The following is a 26,069-nucleotide window of genomic DNA, read 5'->3' on the forward strand; positions in this document are numbered from 1 at the left end:
TTGCTGATGAGAGGGCACAATAGCAAAATTAATTCCAAATGCAATAACTCATAAGTAATTTACAATATCACTTTGTGCAACATTTCTCCGTTTCCTACTTCAGGGGAGGAAACAGCAAAGTAAAATCAGGTATTGCAACCACTCCAGATCCTAGAGAAGGGGACAGGGAAGGAAGTTCTGCTGTGTTGTTTACGACACCAAATCCTACTGGACAATAGAGAAGGGCAGATAGAGTGAGGTGTGGCTCTGGTCTGGGATTACATAGGGGACTTCATTGTAAAGAACCCAGGAAATGGAAAAAGTAGAAGGAAAGAGCTCATTTTTTTTCTATTTTTAAAAATATCATAATTAAAAGAAATTCTGATAATAAGAATTATTACATAATAGCTGGTGTTACATTTTGAGTGTCTTCTCCACATTTTAAGATGCTTGGAGTCTGCATTTCACATTTAGTTTAAGCTTTGCACCTTTCAGGGGAGCGCTTCATCTCAGGCGCCCGTGGAATAATGAAAATTATTGAAAACCACACGAACAAGGGGCGCCTGGGTGGCTCAGTCCGTTAAGCGGCCGACTTCGGCTCAGGTCATGATCTTGCGGTCCGTGAGTTCGAGCCCCGCGTCGGGCTCTGTGCTGACAGCTCAGAGCCTGGAGCCTGCTTCGGATTCTGTGTCTCCCTCTCTCTGACCCTCCCCCGTTCATACTCTGTCCTCTCTCTGTCTCAAAAATAAATAAACGTTAAAAAAAAAAAATTAAAAAAAAAAAAAGAAAGAAAACCACACGAACGCAAGCAGGAGTGAGAAGTACCACTGGCTTTAGTCACTTTAAAAAGTCACAGTGAATAAATACTCTTTGAGCCCCTCCCATGTATGTGTTGGTAAACATACTCCTCAGACCCTTTGGGGGAGCACAACCATCTTGAAAATGTCTATCTGGTCAACTGGCATCATTCTGGGCAAGGAAATATTTGCAACCATGTGCTCGGCCCAAAGCTACCATGCATACTAAATGGCAGCCATCATTCTAGGGGCATCGGGGATCTATCTCTGGAGAGAACAGACAAAAATCCCTGCCTGCCCAGAACTCCTATTCTAGTGGGGAGAGTTAGACAACAAATACAACTTTTAAAGGACATTTTATAATATTATAGAAGGTAAAAATTCTGTCAATAAAACACTAAAGAAAGCTTACTGTATGAAGAATGCATTTTTAATTTTAAATACTGAGGGTAGGCCTGAGGAACATGGTGACAATTGATCAGGGTCTTGAAGGAAGTGAGGGAGCAAAACAGCTGGGGAGAGGACAAGTCCAGACAGAGAGGCCAGCTAGCATAAAAGCCCTGAGATGGAAGCATACCTGTCCAGGGATCTAGTCCAGGAATACCGAGGAGGCCACTGTGGCAGGAGCTAAGTAAGTGAAGTGAGAGAAGTAGGAGCTGAGGCTAGAGAAAGGCAGATCATGTATTGTCCTTCCGGGCTATTGTATGGACTTTCGCTTTTGTTCTGATTGAGTTGGGGTTCATCGCAGGGTTTTGAGCAGAAGAGGGATATGAGCTTCCTGTTGAAAGGGATTGCTCCGGCTGCTGTGTTGAGAAGAGCCCAGAGGGGGGCAAAAGTAGAAACAGGGTTAGGGCAATCAAAGTGAAGACATGATGGTAGGTTAGACCTGGGTGGTAAGAACAGTGGTGGTGCTAAGCAGTTGAATTCTCGGACTTCTTTTGAAGTAGAGCTAAAAGGATTTCCTGACGGATTGGATTGGAAATGCAAGAGAAATAGAAAATCAAAGATGATACCAAGGTTTTAGGCCTGATAGGAGCGAGACTTGAGTTTGGACAGGTTGGGTGGGGGACAGAGGGAGGACTCTCAGGATGTCAGCGTTGGAAATGTTCAGTGGGAGAAGCCCTATAGGCATCCAAGTGAGCAACTGCCTGAAGCCTGCAGTTCAGGGGAGAACGCCCGGGTGGAGGTGAGATTTGGGAGTCGTTACCACATAGGTGGTATTTAGTGTCATGAAACAGGATGAGATCACCATGGGAGAGAGTGTGGATAGACAAGAGATCCAAAGTCTGAACCCTGGGCACTCCACAGTTCAGCGGCTGGGAGAAAAGAAGGGACAGGCAAAGGTTAGGAATGAAGCCATGAAAACATGGTGGTGTGGAAGTCAAAACCGTTTCCAGGAGGAGAAAGTGATCAACTGTTAATTGCTGCTGACTGTCCAAGTGAGGTAAAGACTGAAACACCTTTTGATTTGAGAGTTTGATCTTGGTAAGAAGAATTTGAGGGACGTGGTCAAAGCAAAAGCCTGACTGGAGTAAATGGGAGGACAGCACATGGAGACGGCTTTTGTTAACAATTCTTTGTTTTGTTTTTAAAGTTTATTTGTTTATTTTGAGAAAGTGCAAGCAGGGTAGGGGCAGAGAGAGGGAGAAAGAATCCCAAGCAGGCTATCAGTGCAAAGCCTGATGTGGGGCTTGAACTCATGAACCATGAGACCTGCGTGGAGGTCAGATGCGTGAGCCATTGAACCGCCCAGGTGCCCCTTGTTAAAATTCTTTACAGGCATTTTGCTTTAGCAGAGCAGAAGAGGGGCAAGTGGCTGGTGGGGGAAGTGGATTCAAGAGTTTTTTGTTTTTAAGATGGGAGAAGTAGCATGATTTTATGTTGATGGAGATGATCCAATAAAGGGAAAAAATTAATGAGGTAGGAGAAGAGAGAACTGCAGGAGCACTTAACCTTTGGATTGGCCTCTGTATGTTTCTGTGGGGCAAAGAGCCAGGACCGGGTGGGGATGGGGTAGTTCTATAAAACACCAAGCAGTTCATAGATGAGTCTCTCCCTGAAATTAGAAATCAGGCTTTTTCTTGCACAAACGAAAAGTGCATTAAAGAAGCCATTTGTTGGGTGACTACTAGGGCCACTCATGGTGTCAGGTACTTTGCCTACATTATGCAAAACCTTATTAACCGACTTCCAGCATCAGTATCATTATTACTGCACTGTAGACCAAGAAACTGTTACTAGGAGCTAAAACAACTTCCCCCAAACCATACAGAGCATAAGTTAAATAGCTTGCATTTCATGGTGCTCTCTTCCTTGCTTCTGCGGGTTCCTCGAGGGCCGGCGGCCTTTATCTTTGTAACCCCAGAGAAGGGCTCCCGACTTGGCAGAGGCTCACATTACCGCGTGCCCAGATGGACCGCGGATTGCCCTGGGTCCATTTCGGTGCCTTCGTCCGAGGCACTCGATGGAGGCCATTCACCACCAGCATTGTTCTCATTGGTTGCAGCAACTGAGAAAAAAAAAAAAAAAAAGTTGGAAAACAGAAACTTTCAAAAGAAATTACCGAAAGGAAATCAGAATTAGTTCCAATCATCAGCCCTTAGCTGAGGCCATTTCCCAAGGAGCTCGCAAAGCTGCTCTTCTGACGCATCAGGTACCTGCCCGCGGGCGAACTGTCGGGAGCAGGTGAGGTGTGGTCACCTGGAGTTTCCCAGTTGAAACTTCACGTCGGGCGAGGAAATCATCACCCGAGGACGTGTACCCTCCCGCCCTTCTTCCAGCTCGTAAAAAAAAAAGAAAGAAAGAAAGAAAAGAAAAAGAAAAAGCCTGCCACAAACGTCTCTAGCGCGGGACTGTAAAGGCACTAGAGGCGGCTTTGAGAACTGGCGCCGGGAGCCGGGGCGAGCAGCCAGGCTCCTCCAGCAGCCGTGAAAAGCCCGAGTGCACACCGCCCGCGAGCTGGGCGGCTCACCGCCTTACCGCCTCGAGTCCCAGGGTGCCCGCCGTGGTGGCTGCGAAGGGGTCGGGGCCCGGGAGCGCGGCGCGCGGAGCCCACCACCGCGGCCGGAGGGGGAGCGCACGGCGTGGCGTGGCTCACCGAGCGCGCCTTCCCGCCCTGGCCGCCGGGACCCCGCCGCGCCGCAGCGCCAGGTGAGGAGGGGGGGCGGCGGCCGGCGGGCAGGAGGGGGCGGCGCCGGCTCCCGGTGTCCGGGCCGCGCCCCTGGGGGGCGCTGCCTCCCCCGCGCCGAGTTGGTCGCCGCCGGTTGTGCGGCGGAGGGCTGGGGGCGGAGAGGAGGCAGTGGCCGCCGGGGCCGAGGAGGGGCGCGCTGACTGCGCACCGCTAGCCCGGAGTGGCCGGACGGCGGCGGCTGGAGCTGCGGCGGGGCCCGGCCTGGGGGGCCGGGGCCGGAGGGAGGGCGGGGGCCGGGGCCAGGCGAGAGGGCGGCGGGGCCGGTGGAGAGCCGCGGCTCGAGGAAAGATGAGACGGTGAGTGGGAGCCGGGAACGCGGAGTTGCTTTGCTTCTCTTGCAGGCTGTAGGGACAAAAGCCCGGGCTGGGGTTAGCGGAACCCTGGCCGCGCAGTTTGGGGGGCCCTGGACCCCGGTGGATGGCTGGACCCTGCAGGAGAGTGTCGGCGTAGGGGAGACTCTCACAGAGTGATTGCAGGGAACGGGCGGGATTTGGGGGGGCACCGGAGGCAACTTTTGCCCAGAACTCTGGAATGACCAAGGGGAGAGGTATGGGGATCTTCGGTGGAGAGCTGCTTTGTCGCGATGGGCGGAGGAAAGAGAAGGTCTGCTGCAGGATGGTGTGGGGCGCGGGATTCAGAAAAAGACCCCCCTCCGCCCCCAAATATCTGACTGGCTGCGCTTCTGATTCCACTGTTTCAAAAGTGGGGCTCGCAAGTTTGAACCGTGCAGAACCTCAGATTCCGATCTCCAAAAGTTTGTGGTCTGGCGGTCTCCGCAGCCCTGGAGACAGCGGCTGGAGGAAGCATTGGGGAATGTCCTGAACCCCTGTTTCACCCGCGTCGGGCAGGGCGGAGGCGCGGCTGAAATGTTTGCTGGTGCATTCAATAACTTAGCTCCAGCAATCACTTTAAATTAAAGTGTCCAGGAGCTGGCTAACTCCCGCCACCGCCAGGCAATTAAAAGGCTGACAGGCTGTCCCTTCCAGGGGGGAGGTGTTCTGTTTGAAAGAGCTTCGGAAGTCCAACCTGCTTCCAGAGGCTGCCCATCTACCTTTCTTAATGTGGAAGAGGGAACTGTGCCCGCAGCCTTTTAAATTGGTAGACTGGCCTGGGGCTGGAAATACTCTGGGCAGGCCCTGCCCTCATCCCTGGAAGTCTTCCTCCGGCAGCTCTGAAGTAGCTCTCACGAGTTCTAGAATGCACAGCTCATCACTGCCAAGCGCGGCTGGGAGTGGAACTAGAAGAAGCAGCGTACGAATGTGGATTCCTTTTAGGAGAAGTATTTGTCAGCCATATTTCCCTTCATTCTATAAATGTGTAAGTTGCGGACACTTCTTTTCAAGTACTGGAGTGTAACTTCGAGCTTCCTCGTTCGGTCTAATTTAGGTGTTTGACATATGTCCCTGAGATTCTGACTTTGTCTGAATTCAGCTGGGAGCGATCTAAATGAAGTTCAGTTTCAGAGGGTTAAACTTTTGCCCTGAGAGCACTTGAATTCTTGCTTCCTGGTAGGATAGCAACAGAGTAGTTGGATTTGGGATAAATAAACCTTTAGAGTTGCCCAGTATTTTAACAGAATGGCTATATCCCTGGTACCATTGCCGTCAATTATGTAAATATTTGTTTGATTAAAGAGCTGAGTTCTTTGAAAAGTAACAGTTGTGTCTATTCAAGATTCCCTTTTCATATCCTGGACTTAGTTCTTTAAAAGCGTTTTTTGTTTTTTTTTTTTCACCTTACATTTTTAATGTGGAAATGTAAACATTATATGTACTTTAGAAACTCTGTAAAGTTCTCAAAACGTGTATAACTGGCATTTCCTTTAAAACCAAGGAGAGTTGAGTTTTTGCTCTTAGTTGACTGGTGTAGCCTTCACCTCCTGAGACCCAGAGGTTTGCAAATCTCAGCCTTTCTCACCAATGAGAAAATGAGATGTTTGGTTAAGAGTAGTAATCATTTCAGTTTGCAGCCTTCAGTCTGTTTCATGCAGCTGGCAACTCCTGTTCCTTTGGGCTGAGGACTGAAGGACTGTAGGGAGGGGGTGTCTCTTGGATGCCTGTTTAAAGTGGTGGAGGAAAAAGATACTTGGGGCATTGAGCTAAGAGTTTGCTAAGCCCTATCTTAAAGGATATAGACCAAAGCCAAAACTCATTAGCATCCTTTGCGGAAACACTTTTTATTTACTGGCTTTGCACAAGAGAAGGAAGAAACAGCCAAAGTGCTTAAACCAACCATTGGTTTTCCTTATTCTCGTCAAAGTCCTATCGTGAAGTCTCTAAGCAAGGATTGTTTCTAGAGTGTACTAGGGAAGTTACTGTGAAAAACGTGATTCCTTAGGAAACTTTTAAAGAGCAGCTGAGGTTATGACTTTGTGTGCTAATTCTCCACCCTTAGCAGGGAAGCGTGCTATGAACGATTTGTAAAGGCTGTGCTTTGTACTTCTTCCAAGTGGAATACATGTGCTTTATAAACCCGACTGTTAGGTCTTGGTGTACTTTACTTATTAATAGTGTAAATGTCACCCATTTGAAACTAACAACAACCACAAAAATACTTCTAAGTGATGTGCATTATTTTAAAGCCCTGATATCCAGTATAGCAGTGGTTGGTTCTCAATTGGAAGTGGGGGTAGCTTTTGCTCTCCAAGGGATATTGGCTAAAGTATGGAGACATTTTTGGTTGTCCGTCTGGAGGTAGAGAACAGCCCACCCCCTGCCAACTGGGCTGACATCTATGGTGGGTAAAGGCCTCAGCTGCTATGTAATATCCTACAATGCACAGAACAGGCACAAAGAATTCTCTAGCCCCCAAAATCTAGAATACTGCTCCAGAATAATACACTAAAATACCAGAGTATTACCTCGTGGGCATCTGTTAATAAGATTAGGGATCTTAATCTAACTTGGATCCTCAAGAAACCAACTGTGTTCTTGTTAAACACAAGAGACCATGTCATAGAAGTCTTTTTGTCAGCACCAGATTCTTTTGCCGTTGGCATTAAGAGTCTTAATATACCAAAGATGTGAAAGAACTTGTGTTCATCAACAACTTTGTTCACTTAAAAATCACAGAATTTGGGAGTATTAGACTACAGGGGAGCCTCAGAGATCACCAAGTTCCACCTTCTTATTTTATAGATGTGAAAACGGAGATGCCTGGAGATTAGTGACTCATAAGATCGCACATGAGTTTGTGGCAGACTTAGTCCTGGGTACAACCCAGAATTAGGGAGTTCAGCAATTGATGTTCAAGCAACTGTAATTTTTTTTTTATTAGTGGACCTGACCCTTTGTGAGCATTTAGAGGTACCATTCTTCATGAGGAAATAAATAAACCCCTTGGGGAAGAGTAACATTAGCCATGGTGACTGTGGAGCATATGCCTGGGTGTGTCAGCCCTAAGAAGGAGATAATTCCATTGTGTGATCTGTGACACTCTACGTCTGATGCCTACACTACCCTTCCCATGGCAGAGTGGGCAACAGATGGTTTCACAAGGCTAGCAGATGCTGCTTTTGAATCCAGGTACAAAATAGAAACATTTGAGATTTTCCATCCCTCCCTGCCTCATGGCTTAAGAGTAGAGTACATGAATGGAGAGGAGGGAAATGAGAGAGGCCTCCTGAGTATGAGGTTTGGAAAGCCACCTGGCATATAAGGAAATGAGCAGTTGTGGGGGCAATTCATAAGCTGATGAAATGGCTGTCTACAATAAGTAGGATTGCAAAGAACTTGGGTTAGGAATCTGAAGACCATTCAAGTTTAGCTATCCTTTGGGCAAGTAAGACAAAGTAATCCTGAGAATAAAAGGAATCCTCTAATCTGACTCCTTTGCCTCCAATGCACTCACTTGACTGGATAGTGCGGGGCCTGCAAGTCAAATCTAACTCCTATGCCACTGTTACTTTCTTATACCCCAGTCTCTACCATTCCATCCGTTTCCCTGATGGTGAAGAATATGACAATAGTGTAAAGCTATTGTTAATTTTCTGGGAGAGTTTAAAAAAGCATGGCGTTTGTGAATGGCTCTGTTTATAGAAAGGGGTTATCTCCGTGAGTTTTGGAAGATCAAAAAATTTGTGCCCAATCAGTTACAATCAGTTACAAACATGTACTCGTACATTTACATTTCTATGAGTAGCCATTAAGCCTGTGATTAGGAATTCTAGGTCTGTGTGCTAAGTGTTGCTGCCAGGGTAGTTATAATCAATCCAAGTCTGGGAGGTTCTGGCGTTAGAGGAGACTGTTTTAGTATGCCTTTCTTGGGAGAGGTCAGAACTCTGAACTGTGCTGAGGTAAGTTCTTATCATCTTGATGACTAGCCAATGGGTGCACCTCAAAGCCAAGTATGTGGTAGTATATTTAGAAATGATTTGAAAGTGGTGACTTTTTTAAGGGGTCTGCGCCCTGCAGGTACTACAATAAAGAAGGGGGCAGCCTTCCCATGATCACCTTCCTTGTAGTTATTGTTGTTACTTTTGTTTCAGATGATGGGAGAGAAGACAGGCGTTGGCCTTGTTTTGTTTTTTAAATAACTGCTGGCTGGAAATATTTATTGGCATCTGAGTAATGTGACTCTTGTCTTTTGAAAATGAATAAGACCAAAAATGGTAGCTCAGGGTGTCACATCCCTTCAAGATAAACAGTTAGGCAAGAACTTGTCTTTGTCGCACAGGATTTGAATCCTCTAGGCGTTAATTTCAGTTGTTTTCGTGATATTTAGGGATGTTTCTTACATGTTGAAAAGAAGCTTTGTGCTTTATGTGCTTTAAAGGCAAGATTTTATCTATAGCAGCTAGTGGTCAATAATAGAAACCCAGGTTTAAAACTCATTTTATTGAGGTGTTGGTGGGAAAGCCAGTGTTTGGAGAAGCTTGCTGTACAAAGAAACAGATAAATAAGATCTAGAATAGCAAGCAAAGTTACATGGAAACGTTTTGGAGAGTTTTTTACAAGAGCTATTTTTTTTTCTTTAGAGTGTGAAAGTTGATTTATTACACAAACTGCTGCTTTTTTCTTACTTTGCAAATGAAGGGGAAGGAAAAGTTTGTGCATGCCAATATTTAATATCGTTACCTCAAGCAGGGTCAGCCTTTTCTGAGACTTGCTGCTAAATCTGGAGTTCAGCAGAAATTAGTGTTGATCAGCTTAGAATATTTGGTTTACACATTGTGTGTGACTTTTCCAGATGGTAGTATGCTTGTGGAATTAACATATGGAATGGCAAAAAGCTAAAGGTTACAAGATTTTTCCTAGGTGTGTTTCTTGACCAGTGCACTGCTAAAACAAGGGCAGGTAAAAAGCAGAGGAAAGCCTGCTCCTGCATTCTTTTGGCCAGTTCAGACCCAGTGTGAATAGTGCTTCATAGCCAAGAGATACTCAGAGGAGACTGGGAAGTGATGTCTGGCTGCCACACTGCTTACGTCATTGCAGAAGTAGGTTTTCGAAAACAGCTTAAGATTTATTAAGGAAATTGCAAGCCATGGGAATGCAGAGCACATATTTCTTATACATCACGCTGAATCAAATACCCGTATTATATTGCATTAATGTAACTCTGACCAGGCCTTTGTCCCACTCTGTTATGCTGAAACAATTTACCACGCCCTTGGAATGTCATGAGCAACGGCACCGGTGCAAGCTTTTCCCAATTAGGTAGCTGCTACCTTATCACTAAAACATGTTTCTGTCCTTTGGTCATTTCCATGTCCTGCATTGTATAACTGGCACTCCTGTGTTATTTAACCAGTATCTATCTGTTGCTCCAGAAAGTTGGAGCAGAAAGAACACCCAGTTCACCCTTACCATTTTAAATATGGGAAACCTCAGCTAACACAAGGTGAAGACAGGAGTGACTTGCTCCCGCTTTAACTTCTGTTGGTGATTTTGGCAGAACCAGGACTAGGACGGGTCTCCTGACTCATGTTCCTGGCAGTCTGTCCAGTGTTCTTTCTACTATTTTGGCCATTACAATAAGAATAACACCCTGAGGAAACCATTTCCTTTATTAGGTCTTTTGGCCAGAGCTATAAACAACTGCATTGATTAAATTTAATTTAGTTAGTTGATTATAGATCTCTGGTTCAAGTCCTTTCTCTTATCCTTTTGAGAAACGTATGGTCCAAAGGTAGGCATCAGGAGAGGGGAAAATTAAATGTCTTGTAATACCCATTTCCTGTAATCAACCATTAAGTAATGAAGGCATGGTATCATTACTGTTTTGTTTACTTTATGGTATTTTTAAAATCCATCGGCTCAGTTTTTGAGTTGAAGGGAAAAACACAACTATGGAAGATGTGGTCCCCTTGTGTTCCATCTCTCCTGAGCCTACATGCTCCAACTATTCCCAGTTCGTAAGTTTTGGGTAAGAGAATGGGAAATGTAGTGTTTTGGGTTTTGGCGAGTGTTACTTTGGAAGATTACAAAATGACTCTTAAGAGAGTGTATTTTGATCGGACACTGGAATGGGGGGACAGGGTGGTGGAAAGATCAGAGTTTGGTCCCATAGACTCTCAGCTTCCAATTCAAGTCCCTAGGGGTGGTTTCAGGGCCAAGAGAGAGCATCTTTATTCCCTTGTGATCCTAGGGTCAATATTGTTCTTGTTGGAAATTGGATACTGGAGTACCCCTCTGCTTCAGGAAGTGGACCTGAAGGAGGGTGTACACACAGTCATGACCTCCGGTTTAGCTATTTTGTGACTCCCCCCTACCTCTCTGGTTTCATCTTCACTGTAGTGATCACATAATAGGAGGATTCTTCCAAGGTCTATAGTCAGAGTCACCTCAACCCAGGGATGAATTATTCCCATGATCAGAAGTAAGAAACATCTGGAAACATTGGATTTATTTGGGAAAATTTCAGGAATCTTCATGTTGACCGGAAACTGCTTTAGGATTCTATAAAGAACCCTAAAAATATGGGTCTATAGTTTCCTTTAACGCTCTCACTTTCAAAGAGGAAGTCACCTAATTTAAGAATCTACAAAGCATGTCAGTCTCTCTTAGCATAGATCTATAAAGTGTGAGTATTTAAGTTTTTTGAGGTTCACATTCCTCATTATATAGCAAGGTTGGCAGTTTTTGTGAATACTTTTACATTTTAACTGTCTGAAGAGATGGTTTTTCTTTGGGCACACATAGTGGTGAAATTTAGTTACTGCACCTAGCATTATCGTGCAAGCATTCCGAATATAACAAATGGCCTGACACTTGCAATCTGAACAGTGCATTTTTTCTTTCAAACTTCTCCCACATACTTAAAAGACTCAGGTTTTAGGAGCTTAATTCACTATGATAGAGGGTTAACATTTCATACTTAAAAAAAAATAAGCTAGGAGCCACCGATTTGACCCTATCACGTTTTGTAAGTGAGCCACTATAATTTTTAAGTCAGTATATGTTCATGTATTTTTATTCATATTGATTTGCAAAATGTATACATCTCACTTTTTAACTATTGTATTATGAGAAACTTTAAACATACCCAAAAGTTAACAGAATAATACAGTGAAATCTCATGTATCTTTCATATGTAACGCTAATCTTTGTTTCATGTGCAAACCTTACTTCTTCCCCCAAAATATGGATTGTTATAAACCAAATTGTAAACACTGTACTATTTCATTCATAAATAAATATATAACTCTAAAATATGTAACTCTTAAAATATAACTCTAAGAGATTAGGATTTTTTTTTTTAAGTTTATTTTGAGAGGGCAAGGGCGGGGGAGGGGCAGAGAGAGAGAATCCTAGCAGGCTCCTCGCTGTCCGAGCAGAGCCTGATGAGGGATTTGAACTCACAAATCCTGAGATCAGGACCTGAGCCGAAATCAAGAGTCAGAAGCTTAACCAACTGAGCCACCCAGGTGCCCCAGAAAAGATAGGGATTTTTTTTAAATGTAACTATATCATCAGGACACCTGAAAAAAATAGCAGTACTTATAATATCATCTGTGTTATTGTCAATGTTCAGAAACTCTCCTGAGTCTCTTTTAATCTAGTACAGTTCCCTCTCTGTCTTGTTCCTTTTTTCCCCTTGCCATATGCTGGTTGAAGACATTGGTTTGTTGTTTTTTTTTTTTTTTTCCTGTAGCCTTTCTCATATTCTAGATGTAAGTGATAGCATCTCTGTGGTGCCGTTTAGTATATTCCTTCGTGTCTCTTATTTTAAATAATTGGAGACAGCATGCTTTGAGACCTTTCCTAGCATGTCACCGTGTTCTACTTAATTTATTATAAATGTATGTAGTATATATATTATATATATACACATGCTTCTTGGATTATTATTGTCTCTCTTTTTAAATATTGCTAAAGCTCCCTTAATAATGGTGTAAACATACATGTGAGTCTAACTGATAAAAGTCACATCTTGGGGATTTAGGTAAAAGTCAGGAATTTTGTTGGTGGGAAGGGAATATGAATGACCCATAGGTGTTTTGAGATTGTTTCTGCTTTGCCTCCTCCCTCTCGCCTTCCTCACTGGCTGGAGAGAGCTATCACAGGAAATCTATTGCCAAATTCCTTGGGGAGTCTAAAGAATATTTTAAAGTTCATACAAACAAGTCTTATTCAAGGAACTAGCACAAAATTTTTTTAAGGCCCATAATTGATGTTTTACCCTCTTCACTAAGAGTCCTCAAAGATTTTTAGGGACGCCTTGGGTGGCTCGGTTGTTTAAGTGTCCAATTCTCGATTTCGGCTCAGGTCATGATCTCATGGTTAGTGAGTTCGAGCCCCGAGTTGGACTCTACCCTGACAGTGTGGAGCCTGCTTGGGATTCTCCCTCTGCCCCTCCCCTGCTTTCTCACTCTCTCTCTCTCAAAATAAATAAAATAAACATTAAAAAAGAGTCCTCTAAGATTTTTATTCCTATAAACACTCTAGACTTATTTAAAAGTAGCCTCTGATCATAGGAGATAAAGATCCCCATTTGAAGTATGGTATTGCTGTTGATGGTGATTACTTTTAGGAAACTTTGGATACCATCTGGAGTTCTCTTTTGGACAGAGCTTAGACTTCAGGACAGCAAGAGATGACAGAAGGGAATGGGAGCGTGAGGTTCGACTCCTTTATTGTGATAGGAAGAAACTGGAACTCTTTTTAACTTTCTGTCCTCACGTCTTCCATCTGCGTTAAATGTTCTTATTATCCCCTGGTGGCTCACCACTGCTGGCTGTGCTCTTTCCTCCCTGCAGCCCCATTTCATGCTTTTGTTCTTTCTTTAATGGTTTCCCTGACCTCTTTGTTTAGGTGATTTCAGAATATAATAGAATAAAACTTCAAACGCAAAAACAAAAGGAAACCTAGAGAGAAACTGTGTGATCAGTGTCCTTTGAGACCTGTCAGCCATTCCAGTGGTCCTCACCTTTCTTCCCAGCCTGGCTGTGGGCCACCCTGACACAGGGTGTTTAGGTGATTTCAGAATATAATAGAATAAAACTTCAAATGCGAAAACAAAAGCAAACCTAGAGAGAAACTGTGTGATCAGTGTCCTTTGAGACCTGTCAGCCATTCCAGTGGTCCTCACCTTTCTTCCCAGCCCGGCTGTGGGCCACCCTGACACCTGGCCAATTCTGAGGATGCCACAAGTTGCTTGGGTTCTGGAGAGCCTGTTCTGGCAGTCACGAAAAGCCTTCATGCGTTTTAGGCTGCCCTGGGCATGTGGGCAGCATGCGTCTGTCTCTGCGTGTCTGTGAGGGTGTGTGTGCGTGTCTGCACACAGTAAGATTTACAACCGCCTGTGAATAGGTTCAGTCTGCAAGGACAAAACAGCCTCCTTATTCTGCCATTAAAATACATGTATTCCTGTGGAATTGCTTTTTTTGTTTGGGATCTTTCTGAGAGATGAAAATAACCTCCTTGGAGATTATCAACCTATCTAACATGTGTCTAGTGGATAATAATTATTTTGTTCAAAGAGGAAGATCTTTAAATATTAAGTTTATTTATTTCTTTTGAGAGGAGGGGAGAGGGGCAGAGAGGGAGACAGAATCCCAAGCAGGCTCTGAGCTGTCAGCACAGAGCCCGACGCCGGGCTCCATCTCACTGAACTCAGGAACTGCAAGATCATGACCTGAGCTGAAATCAAGAGTTGGATGCTAAATCAACTGAGCCACCCCGGCGCCCCTAGGAAGATCTTTAAATGACAAACATGGAGCAAGGGAAGAGTGGGAATTCATTTGCTGCTATGTTTACTTACAAAAAGAACAAGAAGGGTACTATGCCCCCCTACAGAAGTGTTTTTCTTCTCTGTGCTAGGATATAAAATCTTGAGTGAGGAAGAAGAGTTGAACAAAGTTAAGAAGTGGGATGAGTGAGTGGGAGATGAGGATAGGTTGAGACCATGACTTGGGGATGCTTGCAGAAAGTGTATGGGAGGCGTCTACGAAGGAGACAGGATCTGGGGATATTTGCCAGCAGGAGGTGTTTGCCAGTGGGTGTGGGGCTAAGCAGAGAGGTGAGGCTTCTTTGCACAAGATGGACAAGGACGAGGAGGATTTAGTGATGGAAGGAAATATTTGTGCAAAAGGAGGGTATGTTTGCGGAAGGGAGAGCTGAGAGGATTGAAGATTTAAGTGACGATGATGTTTGGATTAACAGAGGATAGGGGAAATGGCTGCTTTGGGAGTTCTGAAATGAGAATATTGCTAGAGAAGGAAATGGTTCTTCCTGAAGCTTCTAATTAGCCCCCCCCCCCTCATCATGTTTTCTTGTTGGGATTAGTGGAAAAAGAGGGAGGTTTTGTATCCATTGTTCTCCATTCTTAAGCTTCCAGTTTGGGGCTGAAATGAATTCCCCAGGTTTCCCTTTTTGTCCTCTAAAAGTTCCCCTCAGGGAAAAAAAAAAAAAAAAAGCTCCCCCTCAGGCCCCATCTGCTGCCACAGGAATACCCCTCCTCCCCTGAATTCACGTAAAGAATGGCACTACTTCTGAGGGACTGCTCCAAGCTGGTGTCTGAATTCAATTACATGTCATCAGCACGTGCTTTATTTATAACATCACCATATTGTAAACATTAGCACTGAAAGAGACCAGCCTGTAGACCACCAGTGGTCTGGGAGAGCTTTGAAACCAGTGTCGGCCGCTGTCTGCGACAACATATGTTCCCAGAGCCAGCGCCTCTGCTTGGAGGGCCCGAGTAGGACACAGTAGAGACTCAAACTTTTTTATTAAGTGGAAATTTTAACGTGTACCCTCCCGATTTTAGGGGGTATTCTTTTTTCTGAATTTGCTTCTGTAATCTACATCCTCACCTTTTCCCAGCCACTCTGCAGTTCACCTGCTCTGCTCGGGCAGGTCTGCTCTGATTAATCCCCACTGTTCTGGGTGACCCTACGAAGTGTCTGTGCATGGCAATGTCAAATGACAAGTAACGTGTCATATACAGCGGGACTCCTGCAAAATCTTTTGGGTTTCTGGATAACTGCATTTATATGGACCGGACTGTAAGTCCCGCTCCCTTAACACAAGCCAATGCAGCAGGGTGCAAGAAACACAACACACGCTTTGCTTTGATTTGCTTTTTTTTTTTTTTAACCCTTTGATCGCCGGGTGTGTTTTCAACCTCTTGACACCAAGATCCTATAGCTCTGGCAATCTCAATGCTGTCAATTCACTGTAGGTGACATAGTTTGAATGAGATCAGCTCACTGTATTGAGTGTAAATGGCGCTGGAGAATTCTGTTTTAAAACAGATACCAGAGCCATGTGTCAGAGAGAAAAGGAGCTACCAAGACACTTAACCAACATGATCCTTGAGATTAGTTTTGCAAGTCATTTTCTTCTCTAGGGAAAACATACTGTGAGTTTCCGTGGTGTCATCCAGAGATCTCTTCATGTCTTCTGGCATTTTCTAATTGACGATGAGCTGAAGTACATTTCAGGTGATAAAATAACCAGAGCTCTGGGGGGGAGGGGGGATTAAATTTATGGATTGGAAAGTAAACCGAAACATTTCAACACACATTAACTTCTTTCCTGTTTAGACTTCCCGGTGTTGTCTTTTCTCTCAGATGGGCACCAGATGCCTTCTCCCTTCTCCACGCCCATTCTGTGGATCCGCGTGTAATGTATGTACTTGTGAAAGCCCTCGGGACTCTTTTGCTTCTACAACAACAATGCAGTGATTTTTATAATTTCCCTGAGACTTCTTTTTTGTTGACATAAAATGTACAAGAAACCCAAAATAAACACGCAGAAGCCAGGCTGGAAACAGGGTCCTCCTCGCCTGCCTCCCCTCTTACACATGTTAACACAGATCTCTCTCCTCTGCTGCCCTCTCTCTTGCTCACCGCTTTGGCACACCTCTCTCGTGGTGCTTCCTAGTCCTTCCTCGTCCCGACCTCGGCAGCAGTCTCTGATGCATCCGTCTGCAGTGTTCCCATGTCCCACCGCTCCTTCCCCTCATCGCCAGGGAATTCATCAAACCTAAACTCTTCCAGTGTGTTCTCCACCTTCCTGCCCCCCCCCCTCCTGGCTCCCCCTCCTTCAAAGCGCATATTGGCTCTACGGGTCTCCATTCCCCTGTGCTTTCCCCATCTCTAGGCCCACACTAACGTGATCTCACCTGCAATGAAAAGTATACTCTGGAAGTAGGGAAGGGGAAGGGTATCACAGCCATATTGTCACGCCTGGGGTCAGGAAGGGCACCCGCTTATCCTTTACCTTTTGAGTTGAGTGGGTTGGCGGCATTAAGAGGTAACCAAACTGAGACAAGTATACATATCACTCAACTCTGGCACGTGGACAAAGCTTTGGGAAAACGAGTAAGTTCCATATTTGTGTTTGATGATGTATTTTTATATGCACAGCCTTTCACATATCCTTAATAGACCTAGTGAGGTTGAACAGAAAAACTGGGGTGTCAAACACGAATATCCTTTCAGATATTCTCTGGAATGTGCGTACATCCAAATCATGTTTAACTTTCCCCTACAAGTATGTATGGGGGAGAAACGTTGCATGTTTCTCAGTTGTGGTTTCTTATTTGCAAATGTCCTGCTTGTCTCTTCCCTGGAGTCTGTAAAGCTGATCTTCCTTCAGCAAGCGCTGCTTTGCAGTACTTTGGTGTTGCATTTTGTTTGGTCAACCAAACTGTTTCAGTAATTACACTTCTTGATTTTTAAAAAAGCGTGTGTGAGGAAGAGAAGGGTATCAAGTATGCAACCCTGCAGGTTAGGAAGTTTCATATTCTACAGTTTTATTTGCCCAGATAAAGAGGGAAAAGAATTTGTGAATATTTTATTTGGGTGATTAAGTAGCATTTGCAGCTGCAAATAGGCTCAAATAGAGTAATATATTTTATAATCTAAAATGACATCAGGGGCGCCTGGGTGGCTCAGTCAGTTAAGCGTCCGACTTCAGCTCAGGTCATGATCTTGCAGTTTGTGGGTTTGAGCCCCACGTCAGGTTCTGTGCTGACAGCTCAGAGCCTGGAGCCTGCTTCGGATTCTGTGTCTCCCTCTCTCTCTGCCCCTCCCCCACTCACACTCTGTGTCTCTATCTCTCAAAAATAAGTAAACATTAAAAAAAAATTTAAAAAGCAAATAAGTAAAATCACATCATTATCTTATATGGCTGAGTCAAAAAATAAACTTTTATTCATACCAAAATAGAATTTATTTGTTTTATACAGACTGGCCTGACTAATTTTATTAGGAGAAAACAGAAAAACTATACTCTTTTAAAAAATTAAACTTTTAAGGATCCATTTTGATATTAAGTGTTAAGCCCTTCGGCTCTGTGCTGTTAACAGAGTAAATGTTTAAAATGCAGCATTTGGGCTCACTGTTTAATTTTTGACTTCTGTTTAATCACATGTGCCCTGGCTTGCTTTCCAGATTGCTGTCTCCGCACATTGTGGGAATTCCTCTTCTAACTTAGCTCTGTTTCCTATTTTGTATACATTATCTTTAAACCAAAGTCACCCCACTGACTTTCATTCTTTTCTTGTCTATTCTAACATCTCACTTAGAGATTTCCTTTTGTAGCCTTGTCTAAAATATCCTAAATGGTTGGAGGATTGCTTTCCAGTTTAACCTACTTCTAGGGTAGGCAAATGGCTTGGACCCTTGAGGGCATATCTTACATGGTGGTAGAGATGAGAAAGAATTTAGATCACTATGAGAGAAAAATGCATGGTTATTAAATAGAGTTCATCCCAGAAGAGGTACATGCTAGAAATTTTCAAAAAGGACCATGCCATCCAAAATAGCTCTTTTTCCTTACATGACTTTTGTTATTAATTCTGTCAGAGACAGGGCATTTGCTGCATGTACCAGTGGTCTAATCTCTAATGGGCTTGAGATTTTGCTTATACCCTTAAAATCACAGAATTTTAGGGGCATCTGGGTGGCTCAGTCGGTTAAGCGTCCGACTTTAGTTCAGGTCATGATCTCGCAGTTCACAAGTTCAAGCCCTGCATGGGGCTCTGTGCTGACAGCTCAGAGCCTGGAGCCTGTTTCAAGATTCTGTGTGTCTTTCTCTCTGCCCCTCCCCTACTCGTTCTCTCTCTCTCTCTCAAAAAATAAATAAAAACATAATTTTTTTTTTAAATCACAGAATCTTAAGTGCAGAAGTGGCCTTATGCTACCTTTGGGTAGTCCTCACCAGATTCCCTTTCCTTCAATGAGACATGAGTTTTTTGTCATTTCTTTCCACCATAATTTCCACAGGCTGCCACTCTTACTGAGTTAATCCCCTCCACGCTCCTTTACCAGTGTGTCAATCAGTTCTTTATTAAGGCATGTGTCTTAAGAGCAATCATTTGTTCATATGACTGTCTCTCCCCTTGGACTATAAGCCGTGTAAGGCAGGAAGTGGTGTCTGACCACATACTTCCCAGTACTCAGCTTGAGAGCCTAGTTTATGGTAAGAACTTAAGGAAGATTAACACCTTCCTGGTAGCAAGCAACTCCCAAATCTCAGTGGCTTAAGACCATCTTGGGTTGGCAGGGGTCCTGTTCCATGGTGTCCTCACTGAGGGGTACAGACTTGGATGGATGCTAGCCGTCTCAGCAGAGGGATGGAAAGAGTGAATCATGCCCCAGCTCTTAATGTTTCAGCTTGGAACTGACGTCTCACTTTCTCTCCTAGTTCCTTGATCAAAGCCAGAGACATAGTCGTATCCCAATGTTACGGGGTGTAGAAGAGCAATACTGCTTTGTTTCTGACAGGAGGAGAACAGGACCGAATCAATATCTGACACACGATGGGCACTTAAGAGCCACCTAAGGAATGAAGTACCTAAAGCTTTCTGTTGGGATTTTAATTTCTTTCTGTACAGTAAGCAGAACCACTTCAAGTATGTATCCTGTCAACTACAGTTTTTAGAAGATGAGGATACTAATATTATTGTCCCAGCTGTGTTCAGCAAACTTGTGGGACTTTTTCGGTAACCACTCTGTTCACTGTACTCATATCAGGAAAACTGTTGTGTTGTTCAGATGAAGAGAGTACGAAATGGGTAAATTTGCACAATTAACATTTTGCCTGAGTCATTTAGAACAGAACCTTTTTTTTACAAGAGTTACGATCTCGCTCAACAGCTCAACAAGAACTTAGGAAGAATGAGGACCTAATCAATTTAAACATGAAGTATTTCTGACAACGTTTTAAGTTCTATTTTGCAAATTTCAATTACATAATAATGTTTTCAACTGTAATATAGTCACCATGTTTTGCATTACATCCCCAGACATCCAACTTAAGGCCGAAAGTTTGCACCCTTTTACCAAGTCATTTACAACTTGAATGCTCACACACACATACGTGTGAGGTGGTGGGTGTGTTAACTAACCAGATGGTGAATGCTTTCACAACATATATGTACATCACATCACCACAGTGTGCCTTTTAAATATCTTACAATTTTATCTGTCAATTGCACCTCAAAGATCTGAAATAAAATAAAGTAAAATACATGCAAATTTAAAAAAGAGCAGTATTGCCACAGATTATATATACTCTAGTATTTTACACTAAGTATTTTTTTCCTCCTTAATTGTCAAAACAACTCAGGTTGTATGAAATGTGGAAAGTACAAACTAGTATGAGAGTGAATTAAAAATCACTGGTAGGTATGCCTGGGTGACTCAGTCAGTTGAATGGCCCAACTCTTGATTTCGACTCTTGATTGATCGTGGGTTGTGGGATTGAGCCACTCTCAGCATGGAGCCTTCTTGAGATCCTCTCTGTCTCTCCCTCTGCCCCTCTCCCCTGCTCATGCATTCCCTCTCTCTATATAATAATAATAATAATAATAATAATAATAATATCACTGGTAATACCACTACCCAGATAAAACCACTACTAACTTTTTGGCATGATCTCTTCCATTCTGTTGTTCTTGTTGTTCTTGGCATATAGACAAAGCAAGAGAAGATACTGGCTCATAATGGGGGGTGGCAGTGGAAATGGTAAGAAATGATTAGATTGAGACTGCTGTTTTAGGGACAATGTTGATGAGATTTATTGATGGACAAAAGGAGGAAGGACATGATAGGCCAGGGATAGAATTGATGGAGAAGACACTGATTGGGGATATCAATGATGACTCCCAGAATTTTGGCCCGAGCATTTGTCTGTAATCTGTGTGTATGGGTGGGCGTACCTATAAGAACACTGAGTTCATTTATATATGGCTTTTAAAATTTACTGAATATTGTATGAATGTACTTTTTATGCTACAAATTACACTTCAGGGCCACCTGGGTGGCTCAGTCAGTTGAGCATCCAACTCTTGATTTTGGCTCAGGTCATGATCTTATGCTTCGTGGGTTTGAGCTCCAAGTTGGGGTCTGTGCTGACAGCACGGAGCCTGCTTGGGATTCTCTCTCTCCCTCTGCCTCTCTCTGCCCCTCTCCCATCCTTTCTCTCTCTGTTTGTCTCTCAAAATAAATAAATAAAATTTAAAAAGTACCTCAAAATAATTACTTTGAATGGTTGTGTAATATTCACTCATATGAAGTATGGTAGCTTATTTAACTTTCTCCCTGTTGTTAGGCATTTAGGGTATTTCCCCCCACCCACCATAATATATTAACACCGCAGTGTCCTCAGGACCCACTTATTTCCTTGTTTCTTCCATTCAAAACTATTTAACCTGAGAGAATTGGCCAAGGTTTGCTGGATTTTTCAGCATGGCAAACCAGCCGGAGATGAAGTAGGTTGAGAACAGAGAGGATCATGACTGCAGGTCATCTTGGTTTCAGTCCTCCAAGGGGGCAGAGTGATGTATGTCCCAAACTGGACTCGTGTGGCTTTCAAGGTCATAGCTGGTGGTCACCGACAGTTGCTCAGAGGGACATTTGTCCTGGGGGCAGAGATGGTGCTGTCCCTGAAGAATGAAAGACCTGAGCAAAGCCAGATGGCATCACCACATTCCAACCGGGAGGCAGTTTTAAAGGAGACTCTCGGTTTTGTTTTATTTTGTTTTGAGGTCTACTTCAAAAGATAATCATGCTTTTGGGGCGCCTAGGTAGCTCAGTTGGTTGAGTATCTGACTTCAGCTCAGGTCGTGATCTCGCGTTTTGGGTTCGAGCCCCGGGTCAGGCTCTTTGCTGACAGCTCAGAGCCTGGAGCCTGCTTTGGATTCTGTGTCTCCCTCTCTCTGCCCCTCCCTCGCTCTTTCTGCCTCTCTCTCTCTCTCTCTCTCTCTCTCTCAAAAATAAGTTAAAACATTAAAAAAAATTTTAAAGATAATCCTGCTTTTAATCCATCAGGGTGGGATTCGGGTTGGAGGAAAGGGAACCCAAGGCAGAGCTTGTTGGGGAAGCTGAACTTTCAAGATGTTGTGTACCTAGCTCATCAATAGAATAAAAGCACCTAGACTGTTTCTTGGCCCCCGGTCTGGATAAGAAGCAGTTCCCTACTATACTGCCTGGATCTTTCTGGGAAGTTCGCACAGCTGAGCAACCAAGGCAAAATCCTCAATCTCTGGCTAGGAGGCAGGGGGAAGTCTGTAACTGAAACTGAAAACTTGTGTTCATTGAGTATCTCACCAACGGGTCGGTGTGAATCAAGAGAGGTTGGAAATGAGATAGGAACACTAGAAATACCCCTCTTTTTTAAACTTGTGGCCTGGGTACAGAAACAAGCACATTATTAAAATTGATTACTAACCATAAGCAACACTGTTCACATAGAGACGAGGGATGTAATAACTAGTGTGTGAGGAGCCTGACACGTTGGACAGTGTCAGAAGTGCGTGAATTCAATGAGGATGTGTAAATGGTATTTTTGCTTTGGCGGTAATCTAAAAAATACATATCTTTATCAGTTACAAACGCCAGCCTTCTATTTGCAGTGATCATTTGTATTTATTTTCATACACTAAAACTTTATTTTCTTAAGTTGTTACTCACACTAGAGTCCAAAATACTCTTATGGGTACATAGGTTTTTTGAAAAATGATAAGCATGGAATATAGAATCCTAATCTGAGCCTTGAAGAATGGGGGTGTTCAGATAAGCGCCAAGGACAGAGAAAAGCATTTCCACAAGAGGAGAGAGTGTGAGATCAAGGATGAGCATGATTCATTAGGGTACCAAGAGCTTGAAAGAATACTCCCATTTTCACGTTTTAAATACTGCCTCCTGACCCTAATATGGCAGTAGTTTCAGGAGCACTCTTACCTCTGTTTCCTTAATTACCTGCCTTTTTCTGATGGGTGCAGGAGCATTATGACATCTTTTTTCAGAAGGTAACTCTCATAGCCCCTTTTAAAGAGTCATCTGCTGTCTTTTTTTTTTTTTTTTCATTTTATTTATTTTAGAGAGAGAGCACAAGCAGGGGAGAGGGGCAGAGGAAGAGAGAGAGGGGGTGGGGAGGGAATCAATCTTAAGCAGGCTCCATGCCCGGCACGAAGCCCGATGTGGGGCTCGATCCCACAACCTTGGGATTATGACCTGAGCCAAAATCAACAGTTGGACGCTCAACCCACTGAGACACCTAGGTGCCCAAGAGTCATCTTTTGACCCTCATATTACTGATCAGTGTCTAGCATGAAACTTTCTTTGTGTGCCAGAATGTGAATTTTGTCTCTGCAGGACTTGACTTCTGAACAGTTAATGATTCTAGCAGAGACATCCAAAGGAGGGTCCGTTGCGTCACCAGTTTGGGTGTTTGCCTGGTACTCAGGAAGCAGGTCGTCCACCAAGGACTGGAACACTAGTGGGAAATTGTCTTTTTTATGGACCAGCCTAATCCTGCACCTGTACTTTGTTAAAGATTTGTTCTCGAATGTCATTGATGGCCTCTTGAGTTATTTTTCTTTTGCACAAAAATCATCCCAGATCAATGTTCATTATGCTTCTTCATTTTAGTAATAAACCTAGGTTTATTACTAAACCAGAGTTTGTGTTTGTTAATTACATCAGGCCAGACTGTAAGGCTGTTTTTGTTCAGATGTAGGCTGACAAATACTTGGTCTTTTTCAGTCTTCTTTGTTAAGTAAAACTTTTTTTTCTTTTTCCTTGACAGATTCCAGCAAGATCATGGCAGAGCATAGCCACGTGCAAAAGCAGCTTGATTTACAAAATGGTAGCTTAGAGGCAGGCTTTGTGACAAATTCCCTGGAAGACGATTCCCAAAACGTGATGGAGAGCCTGAGCCCCAAGAAATACTCTTCCAGTCTGAGATTTAAAGCCAATGGAGACTATTCTGGCTCTTATTTAACCCTCTCACAGCCTGTGCCTACTAAGAGAAGCCCTTCCCCTCTGGGAACGAGTGTCAGGAGTAGCCCCTCCCTGGCCAAAATCCAAGGAAGCAAGCAGTTCTCCTGTGATGCAACTGACAAAAGCCTTTCCCTGAAACCACCTACCCCTCTACTCAGCACCTCCCCGTCCCTGAGCGGGTATCCACTTGGGAGAGCGGACTTTGATCATTATACCGGCAGGGACAGTGAAAGGTCCTTGAGGCTCACAGAGAAGCCTCCCTATTCCAAATATAGCTCAAGGAATAAATCCCATGACAATGTCTACTTTCTCGGGGGGCTAGAAGGCCGAAAGGCGTCCGGTTCACTCCTGGCCATGTGGAATGGAAGTCCCCTGAGTGACACCGGCTTCTCTCCCATCAGCAGATCGGGGGCGGCAAGCATGCCTTCAAGCCCAAAGCAAGCCAGGAAAATGAGCAGCCAGGACAACCTGACACTTCAGCCCAAGTTGACCCGACACAAGGAGCCAGCATCTGAAAGCATGGGTTTAAGAACTAGGAAGTATTCGGGCAGCAGCCTGAGTCACATGGGGGCCTACAGCCGCTCTCTCCCCAGGTTACACAGGGCCACAGACAACCAGCTGACACCCCTCACTTTGCCTCCCAGAAACTCCCTGGGCAATTCCAAACGAGCGAAACTGGGGGAAAAGGATCTACCTCACAGCATCGTAGACAATGACAATTACCTGAATTTCTCTTCTTTGAGCTCAGGGGCTTTACCCTATAAACCCTCGGCTTCTGAGGGCAACCCTTATGTAAGTTCCACCCTCAGCGTCCCTGCCAGTCCTCGAGTGGCTCGGAAGATGCTTCTGGCCTCCACCTCCTCCTGTACCTCCGATGACCTTGACAGGGCTTCCTATCAGGGGCCCGGCCCTGGTCATCTGTTTCCTCCTGGAGAGCCGGACAGAGTCTTCGCCACCAGGAGGAACTTCTCTTGTGGATCTGTCGAGTTTGATGATGCGGATCTGGACAGCCTCAGACAGGCCTCAGGAACCCCCCAGCCTGTCCTTCGGGAAAGGAAAAGCAGCATCAGCTCCATTTCAGGCCGCGAAGACCTGATGGATTATCACCGGCGGCAGAGGGAGGAGAGACTCAGGGAGCAGGAAATGGAGCGACTGGTAATCTTCTTCATCTGGCTTGACCTCACTGTTCTCTTGAGCGGCTTCTTGGAGACACGCTCCAAGGATATGTGTGGGCCTGGAGGATGTCCAAGTGCAGCAGCCACGGCTGTGCCTTTCTAGAATTCTGCTGTCCTTCCTTCTCTCGGTCACTCTTAGTGGCCACGTGTGGGTATTTGAAGGCCTCCCTGTCCCTAGTATTGAATTAAGTTGCTCGGCAGAGTCCTCTCAAGCGTAGATTCTTGATCAATGTAACAAGGTAGTTGTGCCTTTTACTGAATTTCTTCTAAGTCTTACAAACATGAACACTGTGAGTAAACCCTGACTTATATCCTTGATGTCATCAAATTCCCATGTGCATGGTCTGATAGAAGTAAGCAGTGAAATCGTGACTCACTGGGAATTAGGCAATACATTTTTCTGAATAGCATGTTGTCTGGAAGGTCGAAAGGTTGGCTAAGTGTTGCTCAACCTTTTTTCTGTCCTGGACACATACACACACCACCCCCATCCTCCCTTCAGCAGTGCCTCCTAGTACATACAGTGACCCCCAACTACACATACGGAAACATTTTTTGAGTTGTCTTTTTCTACTTAAGGTGGATTTATGCTTATTGTGGAAAATACTGAAAATACAGAGAAAAGAGAAAACATCCCTTGAGAGTCCCGTTAATGAATGAGGACAAGCTAACTGCATTCTTATTATTTTTTTCTTTTAAGCATAGACCTTTTTGTTTATTTGTTTTTCAGGATGAACAGGGTCAGATTATTTTAACTCATTAATGATGAGTTGTTCCTTAATGAGGGATGCAGCAGGACGATAAAGCTGAGTTTACAAAAGTGTCAGAGCATCAAGCTTTAGTTGCTGAAAGAAAGTATGCTGGAATAGGATTTCTGAACCACAGACCAAACTCGATAATGTCCTACAGGACAACAAAATTGTAACGTTTGGATTGTAGTGGACAGAAGCCATTTCCATCCATACGGAACAAGATTCATTTGGAATTTTAGAAAAAGAATCGTTTGCATCGCTTGTAGTTTTTGGTAGGTTAATATCTATCCTCACAGATATCCTGATCAGTAATTGGGAATGAAAACAAATGTGAGTACCTTTACAGAATTCTAAGTTCCTTGGGTGGGTCTGTGAGATGACACTCCAATACGACGGTTCCCTTTGTGGTCATAAATAATCTCCAGCGATTCTTCATGGTCACAAAAAGGCATTGTATTTGGGCTTGATTCTTTGACATAAATTCAGAAAAAGTTTTAATTA

At 44.0% G+C, this 26,069-nt stretch overlaps 1 protein-coding gene across 4 annotated transcripts in view; it reads left to right on the plus strand.

Annotated features, from left to right (window-relative positions):
• PHLDB2 (pleckstrin homology like domain family B member 2) overlaps positions 1 to 26,069 on the plus strand; it is a 234,926-nt gene that overhangs the window by 121,128 nt on the left and 87,729 nt on the right. For 3 of the 4 annotated variants that reach the window (XM_049628162.1, XM_049628159.1, XM_049628161.1), the window contains exon 3: positions 23,448 to 24,796. In XM_049628162.1, coding sequence (XP_049484119.1) covers positions 23,448 to 24,796 — 1,349 coding nt within the window. Of the gene's footprint in view, positions 1 to 3,997; positions 4,263 to 23,447; positions 24,797 to 26,069 lie in introns of those variants that run through there. The other variant, XM_049628160.1, reaches the window with a different exon arrangement.

The sequence above is a fragment of the Panthera uncia genome, chromosome C2 (assembly GCF_023721935.1).
Source record: "Panthera uncia isolate 11264 chromosome C2, Puncia_PCG_1.0, whole genome shotgun sequence".
In the NCBI taxonomy this organism is placed as follows: Eukaryota; Metazoa; Chordata; class Mammalia; order Carnivora; family Felidae; genus Panthera; species Panthera uncia.